Source organism: Trichechus manatus, unplaced genomic scaffold (assembly GCF_000243295.1).
Source record: "Trichechus manatus latirostris isolate Lorelei unplaced genomic scaffold, TriManLat1.0 scaffold00103, whole genome shotgun sequence".
In the NCBI taxonomy this organism is placed as follows: Eukaryota; Metazoa; Chordata; class Mammalia; order Sirenia; family Trichechidae; genus Trichechus; species Trichechus manatus.
Window position 1 is genome coordinate 7,713,423 of NW_004444039.1, and position 26,713 is coordinate 7,740,135.

The 26,713-nt window shown below is 41.1% G+C and overlaps 2 protein-coding genes across 4 annotated transcripts in view; one reads left to right on the plus strand and one right to left on the minus strand.

Moving 5' to 3' along the window:
- Window positions 1–6: 6 nt before the first annotated feature.
- On the plus strand, window positions 7–6,180 carry FAM8A1 (family with sequence similarity 8 member A1). 3 transcript variants are annotated; one of them, XM_004382981.2, is made up of 5 exons: window positions 7–95; window positions 1,160–1,280; window positions 3,240–3,363; window positions 3,895–4,034; window positions 5,825–6,180. In XM_004382981.2, exons 2-5 carry the CDS (start codon window positions 1,198–1,200, stop codon window positions 5,967–5,969), a joined length of 492 nt encoding a protein of 163 aa, XP_004383038.1. In that variant the 5' UTR covers window positions 7–95; window positions 1,160–1,197; the 3' UTR covers window positions 5,970–6,180. The 3 variants fall into 3 exon arrangements, with proteins under 3 accessions (XP_004383038.1, XP_023593249.1, XP_023593250.1); XM_023737481.1 differs by having other exon boundaries at window positions 26–95; window positions 827–1,280; XM_023737482.1 differs by lacking the exon at window positions 7–95 and adding an exon at window positions 121–936.
- Window positions 6,181–12,368: 6,188 nt separating this feature from the next.
- Window positions 12,369–26,713, minus strand: part of NUP153 (nucleoporin 153) — an 80,107-nt gene continuing 65,762 nt past the window's right edge. Inside the window, exons 18-22 of the mRNA XM_023737491.1 lie at window positions 23,486–24,370; window positions 20,812–21,168; window positions 19,769–20,044; window positions 13,848–14,016; window positions 12,369–13,515 (exon numbers count right to left, since the gene is read on the minus strand). Coding sequence (XP_023593259.1) covers window positions 13,431–13,515; window positions 13,848–14,016; window positions 19,769–20,044; window positions 20,812–21,168; window positions 23,486–24,370 — 1,772 coding nt within the window. The 3' untranslated portion in view covers window positions 12,369–13,430. The remainder of the gene's footprint in view (window positions 13,516–13,847; window positions 14,017–19,768; window positions 20,045–20,811; window positions 21,169–23,485; window positions 24,371–26,713) is intronic.

Below are 26,713 nucleotides of genomic sequence, written 5' to 3' on the forward strand. Positions count from 1 at the left end.
GCCTCCCGGGCCAGGACCCGCCAGGGCCGCCCCAGCGACGAGGGTCGGCCCCGCGGCCCCTGCGCGCACCGCGAGCGAGACTGGGCGGCAGGCAGGTGAGAAGCGGGAGGAGCAGCAGGGCGGGGGGGTGGTCTGCAAGGATCCTCGCGGCCGGGGCTGCTGCTTTCCGTGTTTGTCCGCGTGCATCAGTTACGAAGTGTGCCGCGAGGCCGGACAGCCGCGGCTTCCCTCGGACCTGGGACTCCGAGTCGATTCCCTTCCTCATGGGACTGGTAATTTTTACGTGCGGAGACGTCTTTGCGCCCTGCATTTTCTCCGCAGACCATGCTGGGTTTCCTTCTAAAGTATCCCCCTATCTTTATCTCCACGCTCCGGGTTAGCGCTCAGATGGCAAAGCCCCTTTGCGTAGGGTTTGCGGGGTCCTGCCGGAAGTAATGCGGGCTTGGGATGCTGTCTTAGGGACAGGGGAGCTGAGCGGATGTCAAGGGAGACTGACGTGAATACACACGGAGTTAAGCCCTGGTGTAGTCTTGTATACCGTCTTATTGTTTACTTCTGTCTGGGAATTAAAATACTTTGAATTAGTTAACAGTCCTGTAACTTTTTATTTTATTCAGGCATAGACATATGGGACAGGAACTAGTTGGTAGATGCCTGAATTTGTATCCCAGTCAGAATTTAGGATGACAGATTGATAATCACTGGATTGAGTATATGGGAAACAACAAATGAACGGGGGAAAAAAATGAGGAACACAGGGATTTACTTTATACCAATTGTACTCGACCTTGATGTTTACTAAAAAATGTTTAATTTTGTGTCATAGGCTTGTTGTGGTCAGTTCTCATTCCTCACTGAGCTGGCTTCTCATCCGTGAAATGCAATGAGTGCCCTAATCAACACAGTCATCTATGAAATCACTTTTTAAACATTAAGGTAGTGAAAGCAGACTTTACACAGTTGAGTAAATAGTGAGCAGTGTTGCTGTGTTTTAATATGTACTTTTGATGGAATCAATACCAGTAATCGTTGCAAGGTTGTAATTTTTTTAATTTTATTTAGCAAGTTATACCTTGACTTTCTTAACCCTTCATTTCCTAGCTTGTGTTCTAAGGTTTATATGAAATTAATTTTCCTTTTTTTTTTTTTTTTGTTACAGGCAGAGAGTATGTTATTCCATCCCTGGCCCACAGATTTATGGCAGAGATGGTAGATTTCTTTATTCTCTTCTTTATAAAAGCAACCATCGTTTTAAGCATTATGCACCTGAGTGGAATCAAGTAAGAGTGTGTGCAGACACATTTATTGTCTACCGTTTAGAGATCTTGGTTTGCTAAATTCACGTCTATGAATGTGTGGATAGTGTGCCAGTGCTGTGATTTCTTTAGAGGAGCTTTGTCAGATTTATGTCTTTCTTGTTGGTTTTAAAAAATAACTACAAAAGAGAATACACTCTTAATAAATTTTGTAAGATCTGTGGGAATCTCACCTATTTAAAGTAGGTAAAAGGAGCCTTCAGACCTGGCTTGGGTTAACTTCATTCTCTTGGGCCAGGAACTATTTTTCCTCTTATTGCTGCGTTCAGTAGAGGGTCAGTGAAAAGGATAAGGAGGAAGACCCTCCACGAAGTGGACTGACACAGTGGCCGCAACAGTGGGCTCAAGCGTAACGATTGTAAGGATGGCACAGGACCAGGCAGTGTTTCGTTCTGTAGTTCATAGGGTCGCTATGAGTCAGAACCGACTCGACGGCACCTAACAACCACAGTTGGATTCCGAGTGGAGTATCTAAAGACAAAGGTATAAAGAGCGTTTGGTAGATGAACCATTGATGATCAAGTATATGGCCTTTCCAAATGGGATTGCTTCCTCTAATACTGTCAGTGCAAACCCCAAGTGAACTGCAGAGTGAGCCTTTATTTCAGTAATCCTCCTTTCAAGGAACAGTAATCATAATGCACTTTGTATGCTAGTCATTGAGCTCATCTCTTTAGATGGATTTTTTAATATTAGTATCACTATGAGGTAAAAGGAGCCTTGGTGGTGCAATGGTTAAGCGCTTGGCTGCTAACAGAAAGGTCAACGATTCAAACTCACCAAGAGAAAAGACCTGGCAATCTGCTTCCATAAAGATTACAGCCTAGGAAACCCTATGGGGCAGGTCTGTGCTGTACCGTGGAGTTGCTATGACTCAGAATTGACTCGACAGCACACAACTCGAGGTAGAGGTTAATATCGCCATTTTACAGAGGTTGAAATTTAGGCTCAGAGAAGTTACAGAGGTAGCAACAGAGTCAAGATACATACTTATGTAGCCAAATTTCAGAGCCGGGTACTCGAGTAGTCCTATTCCTCCTCGTCACTCTCGCCCTCCCCTCCGCCGACACACTCACTCAGATACCAACTCCCTCACATCAGGCTCCTGCATAGTTTTCCATCAGACTGTTTTCCTCGTCATCGCTTCTCCGTAGTCCAGTCACTGTTGTCTCTTGCCTGGATTACCCGTCTCCTGTTTCACCTCAGGCCGGTCTCTGATGTAAAACCAAACTGATCATAAATTCTGATCCTGCCCCCTCCTACCTTAAATCCATAGTAGTTTCTCAGTGCCCTCAGGACGAAGTCTCAATTTCTCCGTAGGGTTTAGCAGATCTCACATGATCTTATGTCGCAGTCACCGTCACCTTTCCCCCTTAGTATTGGAGCCATACCACACTGCTTTCAGTTTCCACCACATGCTCTCGCTCTGAGCTTTTCTCTTCTGCTGCTTCCTTTCTCTGGAATTCTCTCACCCTTTCTTAGTCCAGCCAACTTCTCCTCACCCCTCATATTCCAGCTTAAATGTCATTCCTGGGAAACCTTCACTAGGTTAAATGCAGCTGGTACATATTTCCATAGGACCCTATGGTTGCTTATAGTAGTTCTCAGCCTATTTTTTGTTACTACGTCTTTGTTTTTCTTTTTTCCCTATTATGTTAGAATCTCCAGCGAAGCAGAGACCATGTTGAAATCACTCACCATTATATCCCCAGGGCTAGTATAGTGCTTGTTCATAATAATGCTTATTATTTGTTGACTAAGCTAATGAATGAATGTTTTGTGAAATTAGATGGCTGGGAACATTTCTAAGGATTAGTTTATCATTTCAGTTAAAGTTATGAATTAACCCTTAAAAAGAAAAAATGAGTGCACTGCTGTGATAACTAACTTTTGTAACCCAGAACTGTTCTGTGATTTTCGCAGGGATATCTCTAAGTTTGCTATGCATTATATAATAGAAGAGATAGACGAAGACACGTCAATGGAAGACTTGCAGAAGATGATGGTTGTGGCTCTTATATACCGACTATTAGTTTGTTTCTATGAGGTAAGCTCCCGGCTTCAGCAAATTCCACTATTCAACAATCTAATTTTAGATTATCAGCCCAAGACAAAAAAGTAGCAGAAATTTATAATTGTTGACATATTTGACAAATGTTTCTACTTTTCCTAAATTCTCTAACATATTTTTTTTTCAAGTGAAAAAAAATCTTTCTGAAGGGAAAATTTTCTGATTCTTTTGTAATATATTTTAGCCTTAGAAATTAAAATAAAATTTTATGTATAGTTTCTAACTCATAAACAGGTTGTGGTTGTGAAACGTGAAATATATTTTACCATGGAAACCACTTGCTAAACAGTATAATGGGTCATCAGGAAGTGTCACAGTAGACGTCTGCTGGTGTTGAAGCTCTTGAGACCTGCGGACATGCAGTGAAAGGTGACCTTGGAGTGGCTTGTTCATAGCAGTCTGTGAAACATTATCTTTCCACATGAAATAGTATGGCGGGAAAGCTTACCTTTAAAGTTGGCATAGTTGAGCCAGTGACTTATTTTTAAATGACCCTTCTTTCTTCAGATAATTTGCATCTGGGGAGCAGGTGGCGCTACCCCAGGGAAGTTCCTGCTGGGGCTTCGTGTTGTGACGTGTGACACATCAGTACTTATTGCACCAAGTCGGGTTTTAGTGATTCCGTCCTCAAACGTCAGCATTACGACGTAAGTCCTTTCCTTTGCTCACTCTACTGTATACTCTCTTGACAATAATGTCTACTAATCTGTGATTCATAAATTACAGTATTTGATACTGTTTTTAGAATTTTGGTATTTTTTATCTTCATCCTTCCCAGATGGCATACAGTTAGACAGAATTACATTAAGTTTTAAAACAAAGTCTGTGAGTGTTTCTTTCAGTCGTGTACTTTGTCGAGATGACCATCTTATTAAATACAGGTCACAACAATGAGAGGACGGTTGGGAGTTGATGCTGTACCCCTATCAGTGTTTCATACCTGTTTATTATTAATTATTATTATTATTATTCTCACATCAGTGGACATCAGGTCAGTGGACTGTCACTGTCCATCGTGAATAGGGAGAAGAGTTTAGACAGCTGGGCCTGCGTACATCCTGCTCTCACTCTTAAGTGAGAGGACTTGTAACACCCCCGTAACTCTGCACTAGTGGCGTCTGGCCCCAAGGGAGGGTGCAGCTAATGAGAATGGAAGTTGTGGGGTCGAATGGTGGTCATCATTTGACCAAAACAAGATACTGGCTGGAATTGCTGCCAGAGTGATTCAGGGCTGGATTGTTACATAAAGAAATGCGTGAAACTAAGTGAAACCTTTATTTTGCTGACATCCTCAAAATTACCTTAAAATTTTGTGGTTACGTAATGTTTCCTGGTTACTACTTTTAATTTTAAAATCAAATGAGAGAGTCAGTAACAGCTAATGTTTATTGAACACTTTGTATATACCAGGAACTGCTAAGTGGTGCATATGTGTTAACTGATTTAATCCTGACAACCTTACAAGATAGGTACTTTTATCCCTTTTTTTGCATAACTAGTAAGTGGCTGTCTTAGTTATCTAGTGCTGCCATAACAGAAATACCAAGTGGATGGCTTTAACCAACAAATTTATTTTCTCAGTTTAGGAGGTTGGAAGCCTGAATTCTCTGTTGACTCGGGGGGAAGGTCCTTGCTCGTTTCCCTGGTGATCGTCACGTGGTGTGGCGTGTCCTCCGCCATCTCTGCTGCTTCTCTGTGTCTAATCTGCTCTTTTACAAGAGCCCCTACACTGATATGGCCTCTTAACATGCAAAGAAAACCCGTTCCCAAATGGGATTATAACCACAGGTATAGGGGTTAGAACTTACAATACATATTTTTGGGGGACACAATTCAGTCCATAACAGTAGAATAAGATGAATTTGAAACCACCTCGTCTGAACTCAGATCCCACACTTTTCTGTAGCCTCTCAGTGCACAAAAAGGCGGACACCTAGCATTAGTAGATTAACTCTCCATTCTGAACTATTATTGAAAGTTTTTTAAAGCTTTTTCAGGATCTCATAAAGAAGGGAGCTGAAAAGAGAACACTGAAAATAACTTAAAATCCTAGCACTGCATCTGAGGTCTAAATGGACCACAGTGGGCATACTCAGTCTAGAACATACTGGAAACACGTGGCGGCAGTGAGTGGCTGTAGAAAAGGCAGCTGGAGGGACCAGTGATTCTCTTCTGCTGGCAGGAACCCCTAGTTCACACACTAAGACGTGTTTATTGCTGTTTTTCCTGTGAGAGTTTTAAAGTCGTTATGTTGAAGTCCGTGAGGTTTGATCATGATGTAATGCTATTTGAAAATAACTCACATATCAAAAGTTAAAAAAATTGGTCAGCAATATTTTAAATGTTTTTAAATATGTATTTCAAACTTGACAGAATGCCATTTGTCTACATGTGGTTGATGTACAACATACCTGATGTTTTTTGCTTTAATTTTTAGGTCCACCATTCGAGCTTTGATCAAGAATTTTTCTATTGCTTCTTTTTTCCCTGCTTTCATCACACTGCTGTTTTTTCAGCATAATCGAACAGCCTATGACATTGTGGCAGGAACCATTGTGGTCAAAAGAAACGGAGTCAGATGATGCCAGAAAAAGCCCTGAATTCCATGTGGTCTGGAATATTGACAAGACTAAATTATGTATTGAGGCCATCAGTATCCCTGGGTTTCATTAATTGATGATTGAGAAATTAAAGCAGTCGCTCCAGTGTGATGCAGGTGACTATTCTGAAAGTATTGATTTCCTTGAATGCCAAAGAACTTTTCCAGAAGAGAAACAATACCTGTTAAAGTGTTAAAATTTTTAGATTGAAAGAAGGCAAGTGGTTTCATAATGAACTGTGGACGGTATATACTTTCTTAAGATCTAAAGCTTTAGAATTTGCTGAAGCGTTGTCAGCTTTGAAACCTCCAAATCAAATTTCTAAAATTTATTTTGGCGTATCCCAAGATTGTGGAAAATGTTGAGTTGTGTTTTGTAAACACCTATATAATTCATCATTTAGTTAACACTTCTCTGGGGAATTGTCTTTAGTGTCTGAGGGAGAGGGAAGAGGAAGAGAAATCTGGTCACCTACTTACCTCCCGTCAAAGAGGTGGAGCTCTGAGCTGCAGGCGAGGGGGCCCAGTGAAGCAGGCCTGGCCGCTCCCTGCCCTGACGTTTTTAAATCCCTGCCGCAGTGTACGTGGGAATGATGCAGCTTTACAACTGTTCTTCATGCTTAATGTATTTGGGGCCAAATTTTGCATGATGATGAAAAAGTATTGTCATACTTCTATATTATCATGGATTTTTAAAGGAGAAGGTGAGTTAGTGATTGCTTTTAATGGGGAGGGGGGTGAGTTTTTGCTGTAAACGTAACTTAAAATTCACGTGCAAGTGTTTTAGTTCACAAATTTACTGTAAAACAATATTCTCGGTATGTGTGCGGCATGAAGAAAGTATTAGTGCTTGTCAGTGTTCTGGATGTGGGTGTCATTTCTCTCTATGTACAGGGGATTCCCGTGACTGTGGAAGCCTCAGACAGTGTAGTACATATCTGAACACTAGCAGCCTGTGAGAATGTTGCAGGGAGAGTATCATCTCCAGATGGTGGTCTGCGTTCACTTCTGTGAGCCAAAAGCTCCTCTTGGGCCTGCAAGGGATGGAAGTTTTGGGGGACATAGTGGGCAAAATAATACTCTGTATATTACCATTTTAATTTATTCTATTGAAGCAAAGTTGTGGGTTTTGGTGTATGTGTGTGTCTTTGTTAGGTGCCCCAGTTAGCTGTGTTGAGGTACACCGGTACTATTTATAGTTTATTTGGTTCTTGGCATTTGTTCCATCTTTGATATTATTTTCCCAGGAAACTCTAAGCTCCGTCTAAGCCTTCGTCTTAAATCTAAAAATAGCAAATGAAGACACATCTTTCTTACCACTCTATCGGTCGTTGGGGTTTTTCTTTGACATTTAAAAATGTGAAATTACATATTCACATCTGATGTTTAGAGAAACTTTAACAATGTCCTTATTTATACTGTTTTATTGTAAAATTTCATAAACCATGTTTTTCAAAATGATTTTCTATTAAATCCAGCTTCACAGAAAGCCAGTTAGTTCAGCGTGTCAAAGCACTAAACAGATCATTCACTTGTAGACTCTGGATTAGTGTTATGGCCCTTCACTGAAAAAGAAGAAGAAGAAGAAATCTGTAACTTGGTAATCAGACTAGAAAGTAGGAAATGTTACTCCTCAGTTTCGCATTTGGTATTGCACACGTTAGCACTGGTGTGCACACTACTGCTGCCGCTGACTGGGGAATTCAAGTTGCAGTGTATTCCAGAGCTACATGACTGAAGGACATCTCTGATTTACAGTTCCCGGTCAGATAACTGAATGGCTCACCATCTGGGCTGTTTTTATTTATGATGTGGTAAAATAAAAGCAAACAAGAGTCCAGTTTAATTCATGTACAGTATTATACATTTGCTATACTTGAGTCATTCAGATTAATATCTGTGTGGGTTCATTCAGATCCAAGTTACACTATAAAGCCCTAGAAAGTGTACAGCAGTATTACTCGTTTGCCTTTATGTTGAAATCCAAGTGTTTCCATTTGTGCATGCAGAACTTAGGGAAAGGGATTTTAATTCCTAAATAGTTCCCCGAAATGGCAAAACAGTGGGGGTTAGGGAAAACCACATTTTTTGTCTTTGGGATTGTTGAAGAGGGGAATCTGCTTTTCAAAACACTTTTCTATTTATGTTTTTCATTAATAGAAATACTGATCTTCTGTATCAAAGAATAAATGTAATGCTGAAGCTCTAGCCTAAAAAGGCAAAAAGAAGTCTCCATGGTAAAAACATTATTCCTCATTTTTATAAGATAAGGGAACAAAAATTAGGAGTTAAGCTGAGTGAGAATACTACTTCAGTGAGCATGTCCTCAGTAAGTTAAAACCTCCAGACACAAGATCACAGAATTGGCAGTGAATTCAGTCATGGAGAAATGTCAGCACCCATCACGGAAAGCAGCCTGAGTGGTTACTGCACCTCGAGACAGGCTGGATCTAAAACTAAGTCAATGTTCGTGCTGGGGCCAGAAGTAGGTCTGGGTAGGTAAGTGCGGATGATCGCAGGCCTTGCTTTTTAGACTGTTCCATGACTCTAGAAACAAAGTCAACACTTAGGGATAGTCAGCCTTCACCTGCCAGTATTTGTAGTAAAAGTATTGCTTGGCTGATACTTTTGTGGCGCTGGTTCAGTAGTTACCAGTTCAGCAGTAACCTTTCTACCTGAACACTTGCCCTTCCAAGGGAAAAAAAGCGTATTTGTGAAGCACTTTTTCTTCAGTGTCTCTTATTGTTTCAAATGACAGTCAAAATTGTTTTTACTGGGGGGAAAAGGAGTTTGTTCCCTTCAATAACTTGTTTGGGTGTTTCGCTTATGCATAACCATTTCTAGCAAAGGGAAGGACGTAAAAAGGAATTGAAAAATTAGTTTAGACACTAACTAACTACTTAGGAATAAAGAGCATTTTGGCATGGCGGGGCGGGGGAGTACCAACAAAATACCAAACCTGTTGCTGTCTAGTCTGTTCCGACTCATAGCAACCCTACAGGACAGAGTAAAACTGCTACATACGGTTTCCAAGGAGCTCCTGGTGGATTCAAACTGCCAACCTTCTGGTTAGCAGCGGAACTCTTTAACCACTACACCACCAGGGTTTTCTTGAGGTGGATAGGAGCATTGAAAAATTTTTCACTGTACTCTTGTTCCTATTAAAACAGGCTATTGTTTGTTTTGACAAATATGCCTAAATGATGGTATGCCTAAAACTGCATAGCTCGAAAAGTGTCATTTCACACACCACCCCTGCCCACTAAACCAGAGGCCAAAATCTACCTGTGCTTGCTTGGATGAAGCTCCTCATTTCAAACAGTGTATGTGTGCTTCCTTGCAGTTCACTGTAGTAGGACTTGACCCGCAAACAGTATCTGATGGCCAGCCTAGAAGTAAAATTCAGCATTCTATTTTTAATAATTTGTATACCACCAATTTGTATTCTTTGTCTCAATAAATACTTGGTCACTGATGCTTTTGTTTTGCCTGTTTCTTTGAGAATGTTTACTGTTTTAAAAATGTTTATCTTTGACCTTGAATCTCCTGCTTAGGGACGCCCTGCTTCCAGTTAGCTTTTCTGGCATTCTCCACCTTCAGGTGTGCACATGGTGGGCCTTATGGCCTTCAGGTGTGCATGTGATGGGTATTATGGCTACAGCAGTGAACTAGAGTACCTTCAGAATCAGAGGGCTATCAAAGAATCATCCCCTTTTTAAAAGTTATTCTTTTAACAAGAACACTCAAAAGTTACCAGTAGATAACTAAGCTTAAAGTAATCCTGCTCTTAAGAATTGTTAACCATCACAACCACCATATAAAATATTAAGAACCTCAGGTGTTAACTCCTGAGGAAACAGTTCAAAGGCTCAGAGATAGATAGTAAATGGCTGGGCTAGGCAGTTGAAACCTAGTTCTGACCTTAAAAGCCTTTCTTATTCTAACCTTTAAGAAGAGGTCTGGAAGGGGAAGAAAGGATACAAAGGTCAGGGTCCTCAAAAGGATAAACATAATAAACTTCAGCTAAAATATGGCCTGGTCTGACTCCTACAGATGATGTGCTGTTTGATCCCCACCACAATCTTACATGTTTTAGTATAGGGGGCCTTTGAAAAGTTAATTCTTCCACATTACAAGGAAATGCAGGCTCTGAATGGCATGGTCATAGAGCTGGTTGGTGCATGAACCAGCAGGCTATTTTCTCAGTTTTACACTAGATTTGTCAGTTTCCATTAAACACACAGGGCTAAGCTTTGTAAAATGTCCAGTGAAATTTTTAAAGAGGCCCAGAAAATGACATACTAAATAAAGCAAACGCATTCTTCGCAGGCTAAACCACGAAGTTTACTGTCTCGTTACAAACGGTTAATATCAATTAAGTACTTTTCTTTCAAATAATGAAATTCTACTTACATAAGCAATTTCAGGAGCATTTGTAACAAATAATAAAAGCAGCCACAGGAAGCAGATCAGAGCTGGGTCTGTAGCCTGAGCCAGTCCAGTAAGGTGATTGATGATAGTTCTGTGGGGCATGTACCGAGTGCAGTCGAGAGCCGCCATATGCAGTGTGAGAATGGAGCCAGGGCAACGGAAAGCAGTTGAGATGAAGAAAAACAAGTCCTGAGTTCTGAAGATGGCCCTAAAGCCTTCAGTTTTGGAGGCCAAAAGATTTCATTTTTAACATAAGCCATGTTAAGTATGATTTTCAGTCACCTGCTTAAAAAAATACTAAATGACTGGAAGCTCATTATTTCTATAGTATTTTTAATCAAGATATTTCCAGAGTGGAAAGTCTTAATATTCCCAACCACATGGGCCTAGAGAGTGGCTACCTACTGGCGTGGGATTTAATTAGGCATTTAACTTCTCAACATCAAGACCACAGATGTCCAGTTTGCTTCTTTCTTCCGGCAGTCAACATCATTGTTGGCCCCCCAAACAAGTCAGTACCAAATATGTAGTATTAATAAAGTGCATGTTATAAACCCCAAAACAGGCATTTGATTAAGAAAAATACCTTTAGGGGAAATCACAACTTGACAAAGGCAAAGTCAGAGGAGTTTTCCTGGACACAGCCAAACACCTTGAGGGACCAAGTTACTGGGGCTGAGGGCTGGGGACCATGGTCTCAGGGGACATCTAGGTCAATCGGCATAACATAGTTCATAAAGAAAATGTTCTACATCTACTTTGGTGAGCAGCGTCTGTGGTCCTAAAGGCTTACGAGTGGCCACCTAAGATCCATCTATTTGTCCCAGCATATCTGGAGCAAATGGGAATGAAGAAAACCAAAGACACAAGGAAAATATTCATCCAAAGGGCTAATGGACCACATTAACCACAGCTTCCACCAGCCTGAGCACAGAAGAATTAGACGGTGCCTGGCTGCCATCACCAACAGCTCTGACAGAGATCACAATAGAGGGTTCCGGACAGAACCATAGTAGAACATAATAGAATAGAATAATAGAATAATAATAGAATAATAGAATAGAACATAGTAGAACAAAATTCAAATTCACAGAAAAGGACCATACTTAACTGGTCTGACAGAGACTGAAGAAAACCCTGGACTATGGCCCCCAGACACCCTACCAACTCACAACTGAAGCCACTCCCAAAGTTTACCTTTCAACTAAAGATTAGATGGGCCTATAAAACCAACAATAACACACGTGAAGAATGTGCTTCTTAGTTCAGTCAAGTATATGAGACAAATGGGCAACACTTGCCCAAAAGCAAAGGTAAGAAGGCAGGAAGAGACCGGGAGACGGGACGAACGGACACAGGGAACCTGGGGTGTAAAGGGAAAGGGGGAGAGTACTGACACATTGCAGGGACTGCAACCAATGTCACAAAACACTCCGTGCATAAATTTTGGATTGAGAAACTAATCTGCACTGTAAATTTTCACCTAAAGCATAATAAAATTAAAAATAACTTTGTTGGAAACAAAAAAGCTACTAAACATTTTAAAGTTCTGAATTTAGATTCTAACCAACCAGAAGTTCAACAAATTAAAGTGAGCACAAAATAAATGTGCATTCGAATTCAAGAATAAAATTTACCAAATGCTGTTCCAAGAGCTCTCTTTATGGACCACATTTAAAAAAAAAAAATCCAGTAAAAATAATACAGGAAAATAATCCAAACAAATTGTACAAATGGAACAATGCAATCTGTGTTTTGGGCATCTATTTCCGAGAGCTCAATCAATGATCATGGTTTAATAACTTAGCAAGGAAGGTGCAAGTACAAGCAGAAATGACTGTATTATGTTTACTTTCTACTTTTTAAAAAGGCATGTAAATGTATTGCAAATTTGGCATTGATTCCCAGCTCCAGGCAAGAGGCAGGGTACCGTTAAAACTACAATAAAAAGTATTTCATAATTTTTTATTGATGGCATTTATCCCATGGTTTAACATGTTAATTATACTGTAATAAACATGGCTTTAATATTAAACTTTTCCTTATTATCCAAAGTCACCACAGTCCATTTCAGTAAATATAAAAATATATGCTTAATAATACTTTGTACAATACTGGTTTTTGGTCCAAACAAAACTGGATCAGAAAAGCCAATAAATTCACTTTAAGAATCCCCAATTTTTTTTTTTTTTTTTTTTTTAAGATTTCCAAATGGATTTAGGCAACTTTGAATAATGGGATTTACATAATAAAATCTGAGACAAGACTAAACAAACAACAAAAAAAATTTCTAACACAAAATTAAAATTTCAAGTTCACAGATTTATGTTATGCCAAAAAAGTACAGAAACAAAATTGTATTTACACAAATTTCATAATAAAATAATGAAAAAGGCAAGACAGGTGATAGTCATAAGAATGAAACTATAGAAATAGCATATAATCATGAAATGGAGAACTAGATCTAACAAGTCCTCAGCAGGGACCAGTCCTTAATCAGGCTTCCTCTATCAGAAAGGTTTAGTGCACAGTACACCCAACTCACTCACTTCACACATACACCAGCACAAACTCAGCATAAAAATCATTCATTTCAACATCCTCTAATCTATACAGAATTCCTCAGAGAGAATTACAATGTCAACGCGCTCCACAAACGCACATCAATGCCAAGAGTGGTGCAGACGAAGAGGTTCGATACAAAGCCATCACTGTGAGGGCTCTCTCCTGGGCACAGCCAGACCACACCAAACCAGTGATACTCTGCTGGATCATAAAATGTTTCTGTTGAAGAGTCAGTCACCAGGCTAGCTATTATTTTAAAAAAGGGGTGGGTGGGGTGCGGTGAGGGTAGGGGCTTCTGTAAAGAAAGAGAAAGGAGGAAAGTTCCAAAATTAAAGATGTCCTCAGGCAAATACGACTTCAGATAACGCCAGCGTGTAGCACAATCCAGGATCTGAAAGCAGGGCACCAGCTGTCAGTAAAACTCTTGTGTATAACACCTCTGTGGCCTTTATTTTCTACGTCTAACAGCAGTCTTTATCTTGCGACCAGAAACTGAAGTTCCGGAAGAAGAGAACAGACTTTTCCCATTTGACCTGTGAAAAATAAAACTTCATGTGACATGATGCTCGGAGAAACATTTCAAAATCATAAAACACTAAACGCGACCAGCAAGAGGGGGGAGAAACACGTTGTCAACGTAAACACATTTCCTGCCACACCTTGCACACACAGACCACTGATGTTTTTCTCAGGCTAGCATCCTCCAGAATTGTTTAATACGGCAAATTGGTGTGGGAGAACATATTTAATTTTACCCAAACTAAACTGTGCACTTCAGTGATTTTAAAAAACAGAACACACAATGCATGCATGCACACGCCTTTATGCTAAATTCTCCATTTCAACAAGATGTTAGTTCTCTCACCCCACGGTGAACGGTGCTGAAGGCGGGCTGAACGGAAATCCCCCTGAGCCTGAAGGCCGGGCGGAGGCTGCAGGTGTGCTGGAATTTGCACCAAATGTGAACACTCCTGATGGATTGTTGTTGGTGAAGTTGAAATTTGTAGTGGTGCTGCCAAATTGGAAAACCGGACCTACAGTATTCAAGCAGAAGTACTTCAAAGTGTTGTCTCACTGAGGCAGAAATGACTCTGATCTTTACATACAAACACATTGTGAGCGGTAAGCTCTCTACAGTCACTTAGAGAAAGCTAACATCCACTGTCTCCACTGATACAGAATACAGACTTGACACCCCCCAACAAGTGACACCCCTTACCTGTGACCCAAAGGGGGCAAAGTGGTCTTCTGGCTAAAGGCAGAATAAACAAACACCTTAGCTCTCTGTCTTCTCCAGAATAGCAAAAGACCAACACCCGCTGCCATCGAGTCGATTCCGACTCAGTTACCCTGTAGGACAGAGCAGAACTGCCCTATAGGGTTTGCAAAGCTGTCATCTTTATGGAAGTGGACTGCCACATCTTTCTCCCATGGAGCAACTGGTGGGTTTGAACCATCGACCTTTAGGTTAGCAGCTGAGTGCTCAACCACTGTGCCACCAGAACTCCCTCTTCTTCAGAAATGGCATTAAAATAAACGTAAAGGGATTTTGACAAAGATGGGGGAGCAGAGACATGGCAACAAGAGCGGAGAAGCTGGAAGGCTGACTGGGGCTGAAGACTGAGCTCGGGGAAGGGAAGAAGTCTTCGTGAGTGTGAAAGCGGGACGGAAGGAAGGCAGGACAGGCAGAGTATCTGTTTAAGAAGCAGAGACCTAGATCAATCCCCACCACAACACCAAACAAGATGGTAACGCCCCCCCTCCACCCCAGAGGTTCAGTCTCTAGCGAGGTACCTGGACTGATGGTACCAGGCAGAGCTAAGGACAAGGCTATCTTACTGAAAAAGGGAGAGGAGAGGTAGCTGACTTGATGAATACTGAGATCTCCACCCTTCCTCACAGCTCAGCGCCCAGAACACTGGCAACCAGACGAGAGACTGGAGGGATCGTCTCTGGGGAATGTGACAGACTGAGAGGAAAGACCAAAGACCCCAACAGCCAGGTTTTCCCAAGTAAACAGTCCAGCCAGCTAACGCTACGACAACATTCAAGATCTACAAGCCCAATCCGTGTCCAAAGAATTTTTAAGAGGTATTTAGGTATCCTATTCAGACAACTAAGGATCACCAGACATTTGGGGAAAGCAGTAAGAAACACTGATGTCAAAATAGTAATAAAAAAATCAATTTGGAGAAAACGAAGCAAGGTAGTAAAAACTTAAAAAAATCATTCACACCCTCAGAGATTAATAGAGAACACCACGCTCATGATACAAACCAAGGCAATGTAAGAAAGAATCATCCTGAGAATAAAAAAGAGCATCTGGAAATTAAACAACATAACAGTGCGAAAGACGCTTCAACAGAAGGGGCGGTACATCGTAAACCGAAGAAATCTCCGCGTAAAGTACAAGACAGCAGAGAACAAAGGAGCACACAGACACTAGGTTGGCATACTAATCCCGGAGACCCAGTCTCCAAATACATTTGCCAGAAAGAAAGGCAGCTTAAAAAGAGAGGAAACACTTCAATGGACCCACACCAAGGCACGCCATCCTGGTATTTCAGGGCACTGGAGACAAAGCAACAGATTGTAACAACGCTCTAAAAAGAAGAAACAGGTCAACCAATATCACAAAACAATATGTGTATTAACTCTTTAATGAGAAACTAATTTTCTCTGTACACCTTCATCTAAAGCACAACCAAAAATAAATAAATAAAAGCAAAAATCAGCAAAGAGACTTCAAGAGCAACTGTGAGAGCCAGGAAGTCCACAATGGAAAGTTGTGCAAATTATTTCCAGTCTAAAAATACATGTTGAACCAAAAATCTTAATCAAACGTGGAGGCAGATTAAGATCCTCCCAGAAATGCAGGCTCTCAAAATCTTCTTCCCTGCACCCTTACGCAAGAAATCACTGGAAGATGTGCTCTATCAAAACAAGGGAGCTGACAGCCGGGGCACAAACAAATACCTGCACACCAGTGGTCACTGCGGCACCATTCACAATCGCTAAAAGGGAGATAAACAAGTTGTGGGGTCTACATACAATGGAATACAATTCAACCACAAAGAGAAATGAAGTTCTGATACGCGCCATGACATGAATGAACTTGGAAACATGCTGAGTGAAAAAAGTCAGACATCAAAGTACAAATACTCAGGGGCTTCGAACAGGTTCTGCCCGGTTCAGTCATGGCCAAGGACGTGTCACCGGAACACACCCTAATGTTTAAAGTTACGGCAAAGACAGAAACAACAAGAAAAATTACAGGTCGAAGCCCCCGCTAGAACTTAACTTCTCTTAGAGAACAAGGGCAACGTATGCGTTGCACAGCAACCAGATCTCTTGTCCTCAGACTCTGAGCAGAGTCGGAAGCAGCGCTGCCCGGCTCAAAGGTGGTGGCCGACAGTGCTGCCATCAATGTGTCGCTCTCCTCGGTCCTGGCAATAATCCAATCTCACCCTCCAGGCTCCTGAAAGGGCTCACTATGCCTCTTCGGAGTCTCCCATTCCAGGGCTTCAACCGATAATTTTTACTGTTCTGGGTATCGTGCCGAATCTGCTGAATTGGAAAACTTTGGGTCTGTTCCTGTTTCGCTTTGTTGGCCATGACTCAACTTGTTCGAACCAGTTCAAAGCCCTGCAAGTATTATGTGAAATATCCAGAATGGGCAAATGCACAGAGACCAAAGTTTATAGGACTGGAGGGAGGGGAAAAGGGGGAAGTTGTTGCTTAACGGGCACTGAGTCTCAGTTAAGGATGATTAAAAAAACTTGGAAATGTAAAGTGGTGACGGTTGTACAGCATGGTGAGTGTAATTAACGTTACTGAATTGTACACTTAAAAATGGGTAAAATGATAAATGTTCTGTTATATATATATTCACAATTAGAAAAAAAAAAGGGTGAAAACCCAAAAGAAGATATGACATTGAGGAAACAGAGGTTCCTGTAAGAGAAAGCTAAAAAGAAATCTCCAAGATCATGGTAACAAGAGATCCCCAAGACCACAGTTAAACAGCCGGATTACAAAGCAACCAATCTTGTAGGAGAAGACAGTTAACAGACCCTATGAGAAATTTCCTTCAAACAGTGAAAAACAGCTAATATATTTGAACATATTGAGAAAATATTTGTACAAACGGGAGAAGAGTTAAAGTTTGAATTTGTGATAAGAACAAAAAAACTTGAACAAAGAAAGGGAATCATTAACGCCAGAGAAAACAAAATTTGATGTTGGATGATAGCTCTAACCAACTCCACAGCAGAAAACCCCCGAGTTTAGACTGAACGGGACAGAGAAAGAACGAAAACAGAGAACGCTGTTAGCCTCTTGGAATTCTATAGGCAGGAAACAGGCCAGAAGAGCTACATCTGTTATCTTCTAACAAAAGAAAAGAACCATCCCTGGAACAGCTCAGAGATCAGCAGAACTGCTGGAAGGAGCAAAGAAACCAGGGTTGCCTCACTTTCAAAGAGTGAAGTCCTGGTCTCCTAGGTCTCAAAGTCTGGAGCCCACAGCCTTTGAGTTTTCAAAGGGTGGGGTCACACAGTCTCCTGGGTTTCAAACAGTAGGATATTCACCAACTCGGTTCCAGAGTGTGGAGCTGCCGTTCAGCAGTGCCAGGGGACGGAGCTGCTGCCCAAAGCTGAGGGGGTGGGGCTGCCACTCAGATGGACTAGGAGAATAGGTCTGCCCAAAGCCAAGGGAGCACAGTTGCCATCCCAGTGGGCCTGGAAGGTAGAGCTGAAGCCCAGGGTCAAGGGGCCTCCACTTAGAATCCAGAAAGTGTGGCCAACACCCAGAGTCTGAAGGGCGGGGACTTTGCCCAGAAGGTCTCAGAGAACAGAGGATTAGTTTCAAGCCTTGAGAGATCATATAATTTGTTCTGCTGGGTTCTGAACTTGCTTGGTGCCTGATATCGCTTCTTTCCCTCCAATTTCTGCCATCTGTAATGGAAATGTCTACCTTGTGCCTGTTCTACCATTGTACTTTGGAAGCAGATAATCTGTATTCTAGATTTTACAGGTTCACAAATGAAGAGGAATTTTGTCCCAGAATGGAATATGCCTGAAGTTTCACCCATATTTGATTTAGATGTTTCAAAAGATGAAATTTTGGACTTGGAGTTGATTTAATACTTTTGTGATGATGTGATGGGCTGAGTATGTTTTGCATGTGGCAAGAACATGAATTTGGGGGGGGGGGTGTCAAAAGGTGCAACGTTATGGATTGAATTACATCATATGCACTAACACGAGAAGATGCTCAAGATACACTGTTAAGTGAAATGGAAATTGCAGACCAATATGCAATGCATAGTATGAGCTCTAAAACTGTGTGCGCGCGCGCGCGCGCCAGGAAAAGGCAGTAAGGAATCATACCACCCACTTAATGGTGGTTGTTTCTGGAGGTGGGGAAAGGAGATTCTCATGTTGTCTTTTCTATGATACAAAAAAAAATGGTAAATTATGGATAATTCTGATTTTCTTTTTCGTGTTTTTCATATTTTAAAAAACACACACACACACACACAACAAAACAAAACAAAAAAAAATCTGGTGCTGGATCAGAATACTGATCTAGCCATACAGGAGTCTGGAGAGAAATTTTACCTTGTGAAAGAAGGCTAAACTCTTGAATTCCATATTGCAAAAATCAATAAATCCTGTTTTAAATGGTTCATACGTGTTACAAAACGGGGAATTTGCCACATATGTTCAATGGCAAAGGACTCAGAATACATAAAGAACTCCTACAAATCAATAAGCCAAACAACCTAATAGAAAAGCTGCCCAAAAACCCCAACTAGAATCTCATACTATGGTGGCAGGATGTAAACTGGCACAATCCATCATACTTCTAAAGTCTAAGATATGCACACCTTTTACTTCAGCAATCTCATTCCAGGGTATATACCCTAGAAAAACATACATATGTGCACCAAGATACATATACAAGAATGAACAGAGCAGCATTCTGTAATAGCACAAAGCAACTCCAACATCCATCAATATAAATGGGTTAACGGTGGTATATTCATACAGTGATTTATTCTACAACAATGAAAATGAACAAACCAGACGCAGTAACATGGATAAACCTTCTAAACGAAGAAAGAACGAGAGCAGCAAGACTTAGTGAGATTCCATTTCTATAGTCAAAAGTCAGGCAAACTATGTTTTAGAGATGCATACACAATTAGTTAAATTTTAAAGAAAACAATTACCACAAAAGCCAAGAACAGTGGTGACTGCTGAAGTGGGTAAGGTAAGAGGAAATGATCCCATGAGGGCTTCCAGGCAGCAACTGCACAAGTATTTGCATGAACAGCCAACACAAAGTGTCGTGTGACAACTCGACTGAACTGTCCTAGCCGCGGAACAACTTCCTGAGTGAATTCAATCATAAAGAAGCAAACAAAGCATGAGAAAATAGGGCCGAAATCTAGGCTAAAGAGCCCCAGTATTCAGTCAGGGAGAAATGGGACTGACCTTAAGTACCTAAGTTAAAAAGTAAGGAAGGACTGCATTTTCAATACAGACTTTAATAAAGGTTATAGCTGTGTGAAAGCTGGCAATGTTGTTTATATTTAAGTCTAAACATACACCTCCCTCATCTAAGTAATAGGGTCGCTATGAGCTGGAACCGACTCGACAGCACCCAACAACAAGAACAACACTCTAAGTACAAGAGACAATAAACAAAGATACACTTTAACATTTTTAAGACACACAGAACCTAAGTGCAGAGACAAACCACGTCACTGCACACACTTACCGGAATTAGGAGCTGCTCCTGAGCCAAAGGCAGACTGAGTAGGCTGCTGTCCAAACACGGGAGGCTGGCTACTGCTTGACACTGTCCCAAAAGTAGGTGCTGCAGGCTGAGAGCCAGTGGAAAATAAAGCTGTGGAAGATGCTATAGATCCAAAGCCTGGTGGATTAGGCTGGCTGGCACCCTGACTTTGCCCAAATGTTGGGGTCTGACTAGCACCAAATGCTGGACTGGCAGATGGTGTTGAAGAAGGTCCAGTGCCAAATACAAATGAGGATCCTGGAGACCCAAACAAATACTTTAATCACCATGACTGTACACTGAGATAATCCTCAAGATAGTTCTAGAAACTCAGAAGCAAACTTCAAGCTCAGTTTTAGACTCTTACCTTACTAATTACATCAAGGTTAAGTGTTGAATAATAATTAAGAAAATTCTACCATTTATTTAGTGAAACATGTAGAATCCATATAAACAGAAACTTCAATTAACATGACTTTCCACCTTCACAGTCAGCAATTTTTGCATGAAGGGATACATCTAAGACCAACCTCCAACCAGAGATTTAACACACTGCAGAAATTGCCCAATGTTGAATATATGTATATACCACATACTTACATATTTTACGTGTTGCTGTAAAAAAAAACAGCATAGCACGCTTACGAAAATACCTCCTGGGGGGAGGGCACGGTTGGCAAACAAACGTAGGAAGTGTGCATTACTTGTGTAAAAATACGTTACTGCCTAATGAGGAATGATGTCTAATAAAATAATCTTCAGTGTGTGGTTATTTACAAGTTACTATTAAAAAAAAAGCTTGGAAAAATAAATTTTTACACTCTTACCAAGATTAGACAATTTGCTTTCAAAAGTGAAATACAAAATGTACATTATTTCATATATTGAATAATTAGAACATGCCTGGTACAGCTGACCTAAAGGCACCCAGGCCAACTGTGATAAGCTGCTGCATTATCTGCTAACAGCTGACATGCGTATAATGAAATCCAATCTAATAACAACACGTTTGTTTTTAAATGTACCTGCAGAGCTAGATGTGGTCGGGGCTCCGAAGGTGAAACCAGCGGTTGCCGTAGTGCTACTGCCGGCTCCTGGCCCGAAGACGAACGGGGCGACAGCTGCAGCTGTCACCGATGCGGCTGCTGGTTTGTTCTCCGGAGAAAACAGCAAAGACTGAGATGGACTGGATTCGGCCGAGTTCCCAAAGGCGGGGCCGCCGGCAGGATTGCTGGCCTGGCCGAACACAAAGGCAGCCGCAGGGGCGCTGGAGGAAGGCGTGGAACTACCAAATAGAACTCCACTGGTCGAAGTGGCTGGTGGACTTGAATTAGAGGAACTGTTGTTCAAGAAACTGAAAACGGCCTTGGCTGCTCCTTGATCTGTCAGACAAATTAAGAAACAAACCAAAATCCTTATGCATAATCTCAGGAAGCATTTTTTCCTGCCCTATAATCAAAAAATTTAGAAAACAGAATAGTAAATATTTTCTACAAACTAGTTGGCCATCTGATATACTGAATTTCTGAGAGTCAGATATACGCATCTTTTCTTTTACAGCTTCTGGATTTTCTGTCTTTCACGGGAAGGCCTTCAGCATTAGATTAAAAGATTAATAAATACAAAAACATCCCTTAAATCCAAATCTACCTGGATGCTGTATTTGGATAGCAAGTTCAGATACTGGGAGACAGACACACTTTTATAAATTTTATTTTTATACCATTACTTACCTGCAATTTGTGTTACAGTATGGAGGATTATAACTTTATTTATCCAGATGGATAGTTGATTTTTTTTTTTTTTGTAGCATTTATTGACTAGTGCATCCTAAGGCCTCTGATTTGCAGGGCCGTCTTTATGATATCCTAAATTTCCAAATATACACTCATTTGTTTCCTCTGCTACCGTCACTAGGCTGCTGCAGTTTCATAGCATGTTTTGATACTGGTAGGGCAAGCCTGCCCTTCTCCCCCAAATTTATTGTGTATTTTCCCTTCTGTGTGAATTTTAGCATCAGCTGAGCTTGTCAAGCTCCACCAAAATTCTTCTAAGAACTCAAGTGATATGAGCGAGAGGAATAATCATCTCACCCGGGAACTTGTATAAGTCTGTCCTTTTATGTTCTCTTAATTACTCAGCATGCTACAGGTTCTGTTGCTTTTATAAAATACAAATTAGAAATGTTACAAAATGAGATATGCTGTACAGCTACTTATTGCTGACTTGGGGAAAAACGATTGACTTCTGTATGGTGATCCTGAATCCAGCTACCTTACTGAAGAGTTTTTCATTGTTCCAATAACGTCTCAGTTCCAATACTGCCAACTACCCAGGGCTGGTCAGTGTGCTAAGGGCATTAGTACCATTTACAGAAAACAGAGCACGCTGGCTCACTTTCCGGTTAGAGTTAGTTAGAGGGAGGCTGGTTAAGGAAATGCCTACTTTGATGGAAACAGTCTAGTGAGTCCATGATTAACTTTAATTAGACCCCATCTCAGTTTTTGTTCCTTTTTAAACATATAATTTTAGTTTTGATTTTCTTTAAAGGATTTTTTTTTTTTTTTTAATTTCAAGCAAAAATTTAATAGACAAAAACTGCTTACACCTTTTTGTTGATTTCTACACTTCTGTTTTGTTTTCCCTGGTTACCTCCTCATTTTGCTTGAGTGCTTTCAACTGTTTCAAAAGTGTTCCTGGGTATTCCAATTTGATTCTCCGCATGTCTGAAAGCATATTTCGCCCTTATGTTTGCATACATCTGGCTGGTTATAGAATTCTACGTTGAAGATTCTTTCCACTTCGAGGGAACTGCCCTACTGTTTTCAGCATCTGATGTTGCAGAGTACAAGTCTGATGCTAATCTGATTCCTGTTTATTGGTGGAAACAGTATTTCTGTCTCTGGAAGCGTTCAGGGTTTTAGCTTTGGTGTTCTAACATGTTACTGGTCTCTCTTAAGAAGTAGGTCATTTCCATTTTTAAGACCACTTGTCTTTCTTTACATCTAGGAAATTTTCTTGTCACGTCTTTGATTCCCCTCCATACTGTTCTCCTCTTCTAAGCACTCCTATTCTAACAGGACTTGTGGCTCTAATTTGGAGCAATCTCTTTGTACCTTTACACTGTGTTCCGAGAAATTCCAGTTCACGAATCTGATTATCAGTTCAGAAAATGATTTTTATTTCACCAACCATGCTTTATAACTTTTAAAAATTCTATGTTATTTTTTCCTGCAGGATCTGAGTTTTCATAATCACCTATTTTCTCAGGGGTTAATTATAATTGTTGTCTATGTTCTTAAAATGTCTGATGATGACTCGTTATTTGCAAATATTTGTAAATGAAGGACTTTATATAAAGATTATAACAGAAAATATCTCATGAACTTATTTTAACAATCTCTGTGTTCCTGGACAGGATATGCCAATTCTGATTATAAACGCCCAAAGACAAGGAAGAAGACAGACATGGATAACTGGCAATATCGTGGGCTTTCCCACAGAGCTACTTCTCCCAAGATTAGATCTGCAGACAACATCATCAGGATCATGGGGGGCAGTTAAAGTGAGAATCCTAGCTCCTTCCCAGAGTCTTCTGTTTTGGGGAGTCTCTCACCTATGTTCAGTGTAAACCATTCCTTGACTTGCAACAGTGTCAGGATATCAAATAACACCTTGTAAAAAAACTGTAATACTTACCAGCTGTGGCACTGGTTTGAGCTCCAAAAGCAAAAGTGGCCTTTGCTGGCTGTTCTGATTCCTTCTCCGATGGTTTTGCCATACTGAAACTAAACGTCGACTTGGAAGCACTCTCATCTTTGGTTGGCTCTGAGCTCCCAAAGGCAAACACGGGCTGACACTTTGGCTCTTCGCCGTCAGCTTTCCTCCCAAACACGAGGGAAGTTGAAGTGACGGGCTCTGGCTGCTTCTCCTCTGTCCTTCCCAAAACAAAGGCTGAGGTGGATGGCAAAGAGGCCTGCTCCACACTGCCAAAGGTGAACCCTACTCTGGCGGCAGGCTTCTCTTCTTTGCTTGCTTCTGCTGTCTGACACGTGAAAGGAGACACTGAAACACTCTTGGTTTCTATGGTTCCAAAGCTGAAGCTGCTCTTGGTCTCGGAGGTCACTGTGGTATTCGTGGCAGCAGGGGCAGGGTTAATAACACCTGTACCAAAGCTGAAGCCTGCAGACGAAGACTTGGGCAGTTCCTCCTTCTTTTCTTGCTGCCCAAGATTAGACACTCCAAACTGAAATGGAGCTAAAGGAGCTGGATTGCTTAAACCAGAAGGAAGTCCAAACTTAAAGTTATTATCATTCTTACTGTCTTTTTTATCTTCTTCAGGTTTAGGATCAGATGAAACTCCAAATTTAAAATCTCCTGTTGGTTTAGAAAATGTAAAGCCTCCACTCATGGGATTTGCAGACTCAGAATCTGATGCCACGCCTGCTGTGAAGCCTCCTTTGTCTCCAAATTTACAATTTCCAGTGTTTGTGGATGTCTGAGAAGGCCCAGAAGAGGAGGGCTGGATACCAAACTTGAAAGATGAAGCTGCTGGGTTTGAAGATGAGGAAGATGTGCCAAAGCCTTCAAAAATATAAAAGATACCGTAAGACAGTGAATTAATGTTCTTATCTTCTCCAATAAAACGTAAATCTTGAAAGCCAAAGCTACACAGGAGTAACTTTGAAAACGCTTACTCTGAAGAGTGTTAGCAACAGCAGTAAACATGAACCAATCTGACCAAGTCTCAGTATTAGAAACACATCTCAAGGTTCACAACTATACTGACAAGTCACTCTTCACCCACCAGACGGGCAGAGATCAAAAAGTTTCCCACAGCTGAGCGTAAAGGGCACTTTCATACATCGCAGGTGGATGTGTGAATCAGCATCAAACTTACGGGAAGCAATTTGTCAATACAGATGAAAAACTACAAACGTATATACTCTTTGACCGAGCAATTCTATAGCTGGGACTTTGTTTTAAAGATAAACTCACAAACATGCAAAAACCCTTATCGATCCAGGCCACTGTAAATAAAGACTGAAGAATGGGGACGTGTCTAATACAACACACGATAAAATTAAGGGGGCAGAGGGCAGCATGGTATCCAGCCTTTTCCAACAAGGGAGAGGGCCGTAAGAATAGATTTGCTTCAGATGTGCAAAAAGAAACTCTGACAGATGTATAAGAAACGAACCACAGCTATCACCTGTGATGGGGAGAGGGTAGGTGGAAAACGAGCCAAAGGGAAAAGAGAGAAGACTTTCACTGTGAACCTTTTCATACAAATCTTGTCAATAAATGTGCTGTTTACTCAAGTGTTTAAAAAACAAAAAACTGTTAGCATCAGAAAGCCAGAAAAATTACATGAGCTTGAAGTAATATTTAAAAAGACAGACAATACTCTACTGCCAAGCTCAAAGTCTTGGGTACATAACGGTTTTCTGTTGCTGAAGAAACTAGAAATGAACCATTTGACTGATTGGCTCAAAACAGGAGTCAAGAAAGAGGTGTCAAGATATGTGTTCATGATTCTGCTTAAAAAACAAACAAACTTGTCGCCATCAATTCTGACTCACAGCAACCCGACATGCAGAACCGCCCCATGGGTTTCCAAGGAGCAGCTGATGGATTTGCACTGCCGATCTTCTGGTTTGCAGCCATAGCTCTTAACCATTGCGCCACCAGGACTTAGCCACACGTAAATAAAGACAAATGACAAGACAAGCTTTAAAAGCCCTCATCCTTAACTTCCTTTTTAAATAATTAGCTACTCCACTTTCTTCCCCAAAGAGAGACTTAGTTGAAAAATGGTATCAAAATCTTAGAAGCAAATGGCAATCCACATGGTCTCTAAAATACATTAAGTGATAATAAACTGAAAGACAGAGAGCTAAAACTGAAGGTGCCAAGGTTATCATCTCTGCCTCCAGGAGGTTTACGGGACAGTTTAAAGGTATGGGATATGGGCTAACTGCACTACAGGCAGAGGCCCAGGAAAAGGGGCCAAGAGGTAACTGCTCCGGAAGCGGAAATGAACGGGAGAGCGTGGTCATCTTCTGAAACACACAACAGTGTTTCCCCAACCGCCAACTGTTCCATTAGTCACGTAATTAGCTAAGTGGGCCGCAACCAGCATTTTCTTCTGAAATGTGTACCTGATTAAAATAACTCATATTGGCGTATAAAGACCTGAAAAAGTTGGCCTCCAGACAGTTTAGTATTAATTACTCTGAAAGGTTCTTCCTTCATATTTACATAGCAAAATGCTGGGACATTTTCTGGGACAGGATCCGGGAAACCAAAACGCGAGCCTCGCTTACTTCCACTAGGACCTAGGAGCGAAAATTCCCAGTCAAGTCAGCCCGGGAGTTCATCTAAATGCCCAAGTGTGTCGTCAACAATTAAAAACAAATAAAACTCTGTCTCTCTCTCAAAGAATCCGTAACACAAGAGAGAACAGTTCTTTATCCAGCCGTTAGAAAACTACCTGCTGACCAGCAAATAATCTGAACTTAAGAGTACTTCAGAGATAGACGCGAGCTACAACTTCTTCTGACACAAGTACTTCAGCTCACAGATATTCAATACAGAAGGAATTAATACTTTAAAAACTAAAGCTATCTGCAAATATTTCACTTTAAAAGGGCATTAGCAGTGGTGAAGTCACTTCCGAGGTTCACCATTCAGCCGGGGATTGGACAGCCGTATAAAACAAAACGGGAATAATGAGGCACAGCAGTCCAGGGACAAGGACTAAAAGGCAGGAGGGGACAGGAAAGCTGGTGATAGGGAACCCAAGGTTGAGAAGGGAGAATGTTGACATGTTGTGGGTTGTTAACCATTGTCGTAGGGCAATATGTGTACTAACTGTTTAATGAGAAACTATTTGTTCTGCAAACCTTCATCTAAGGTACAAAAAAA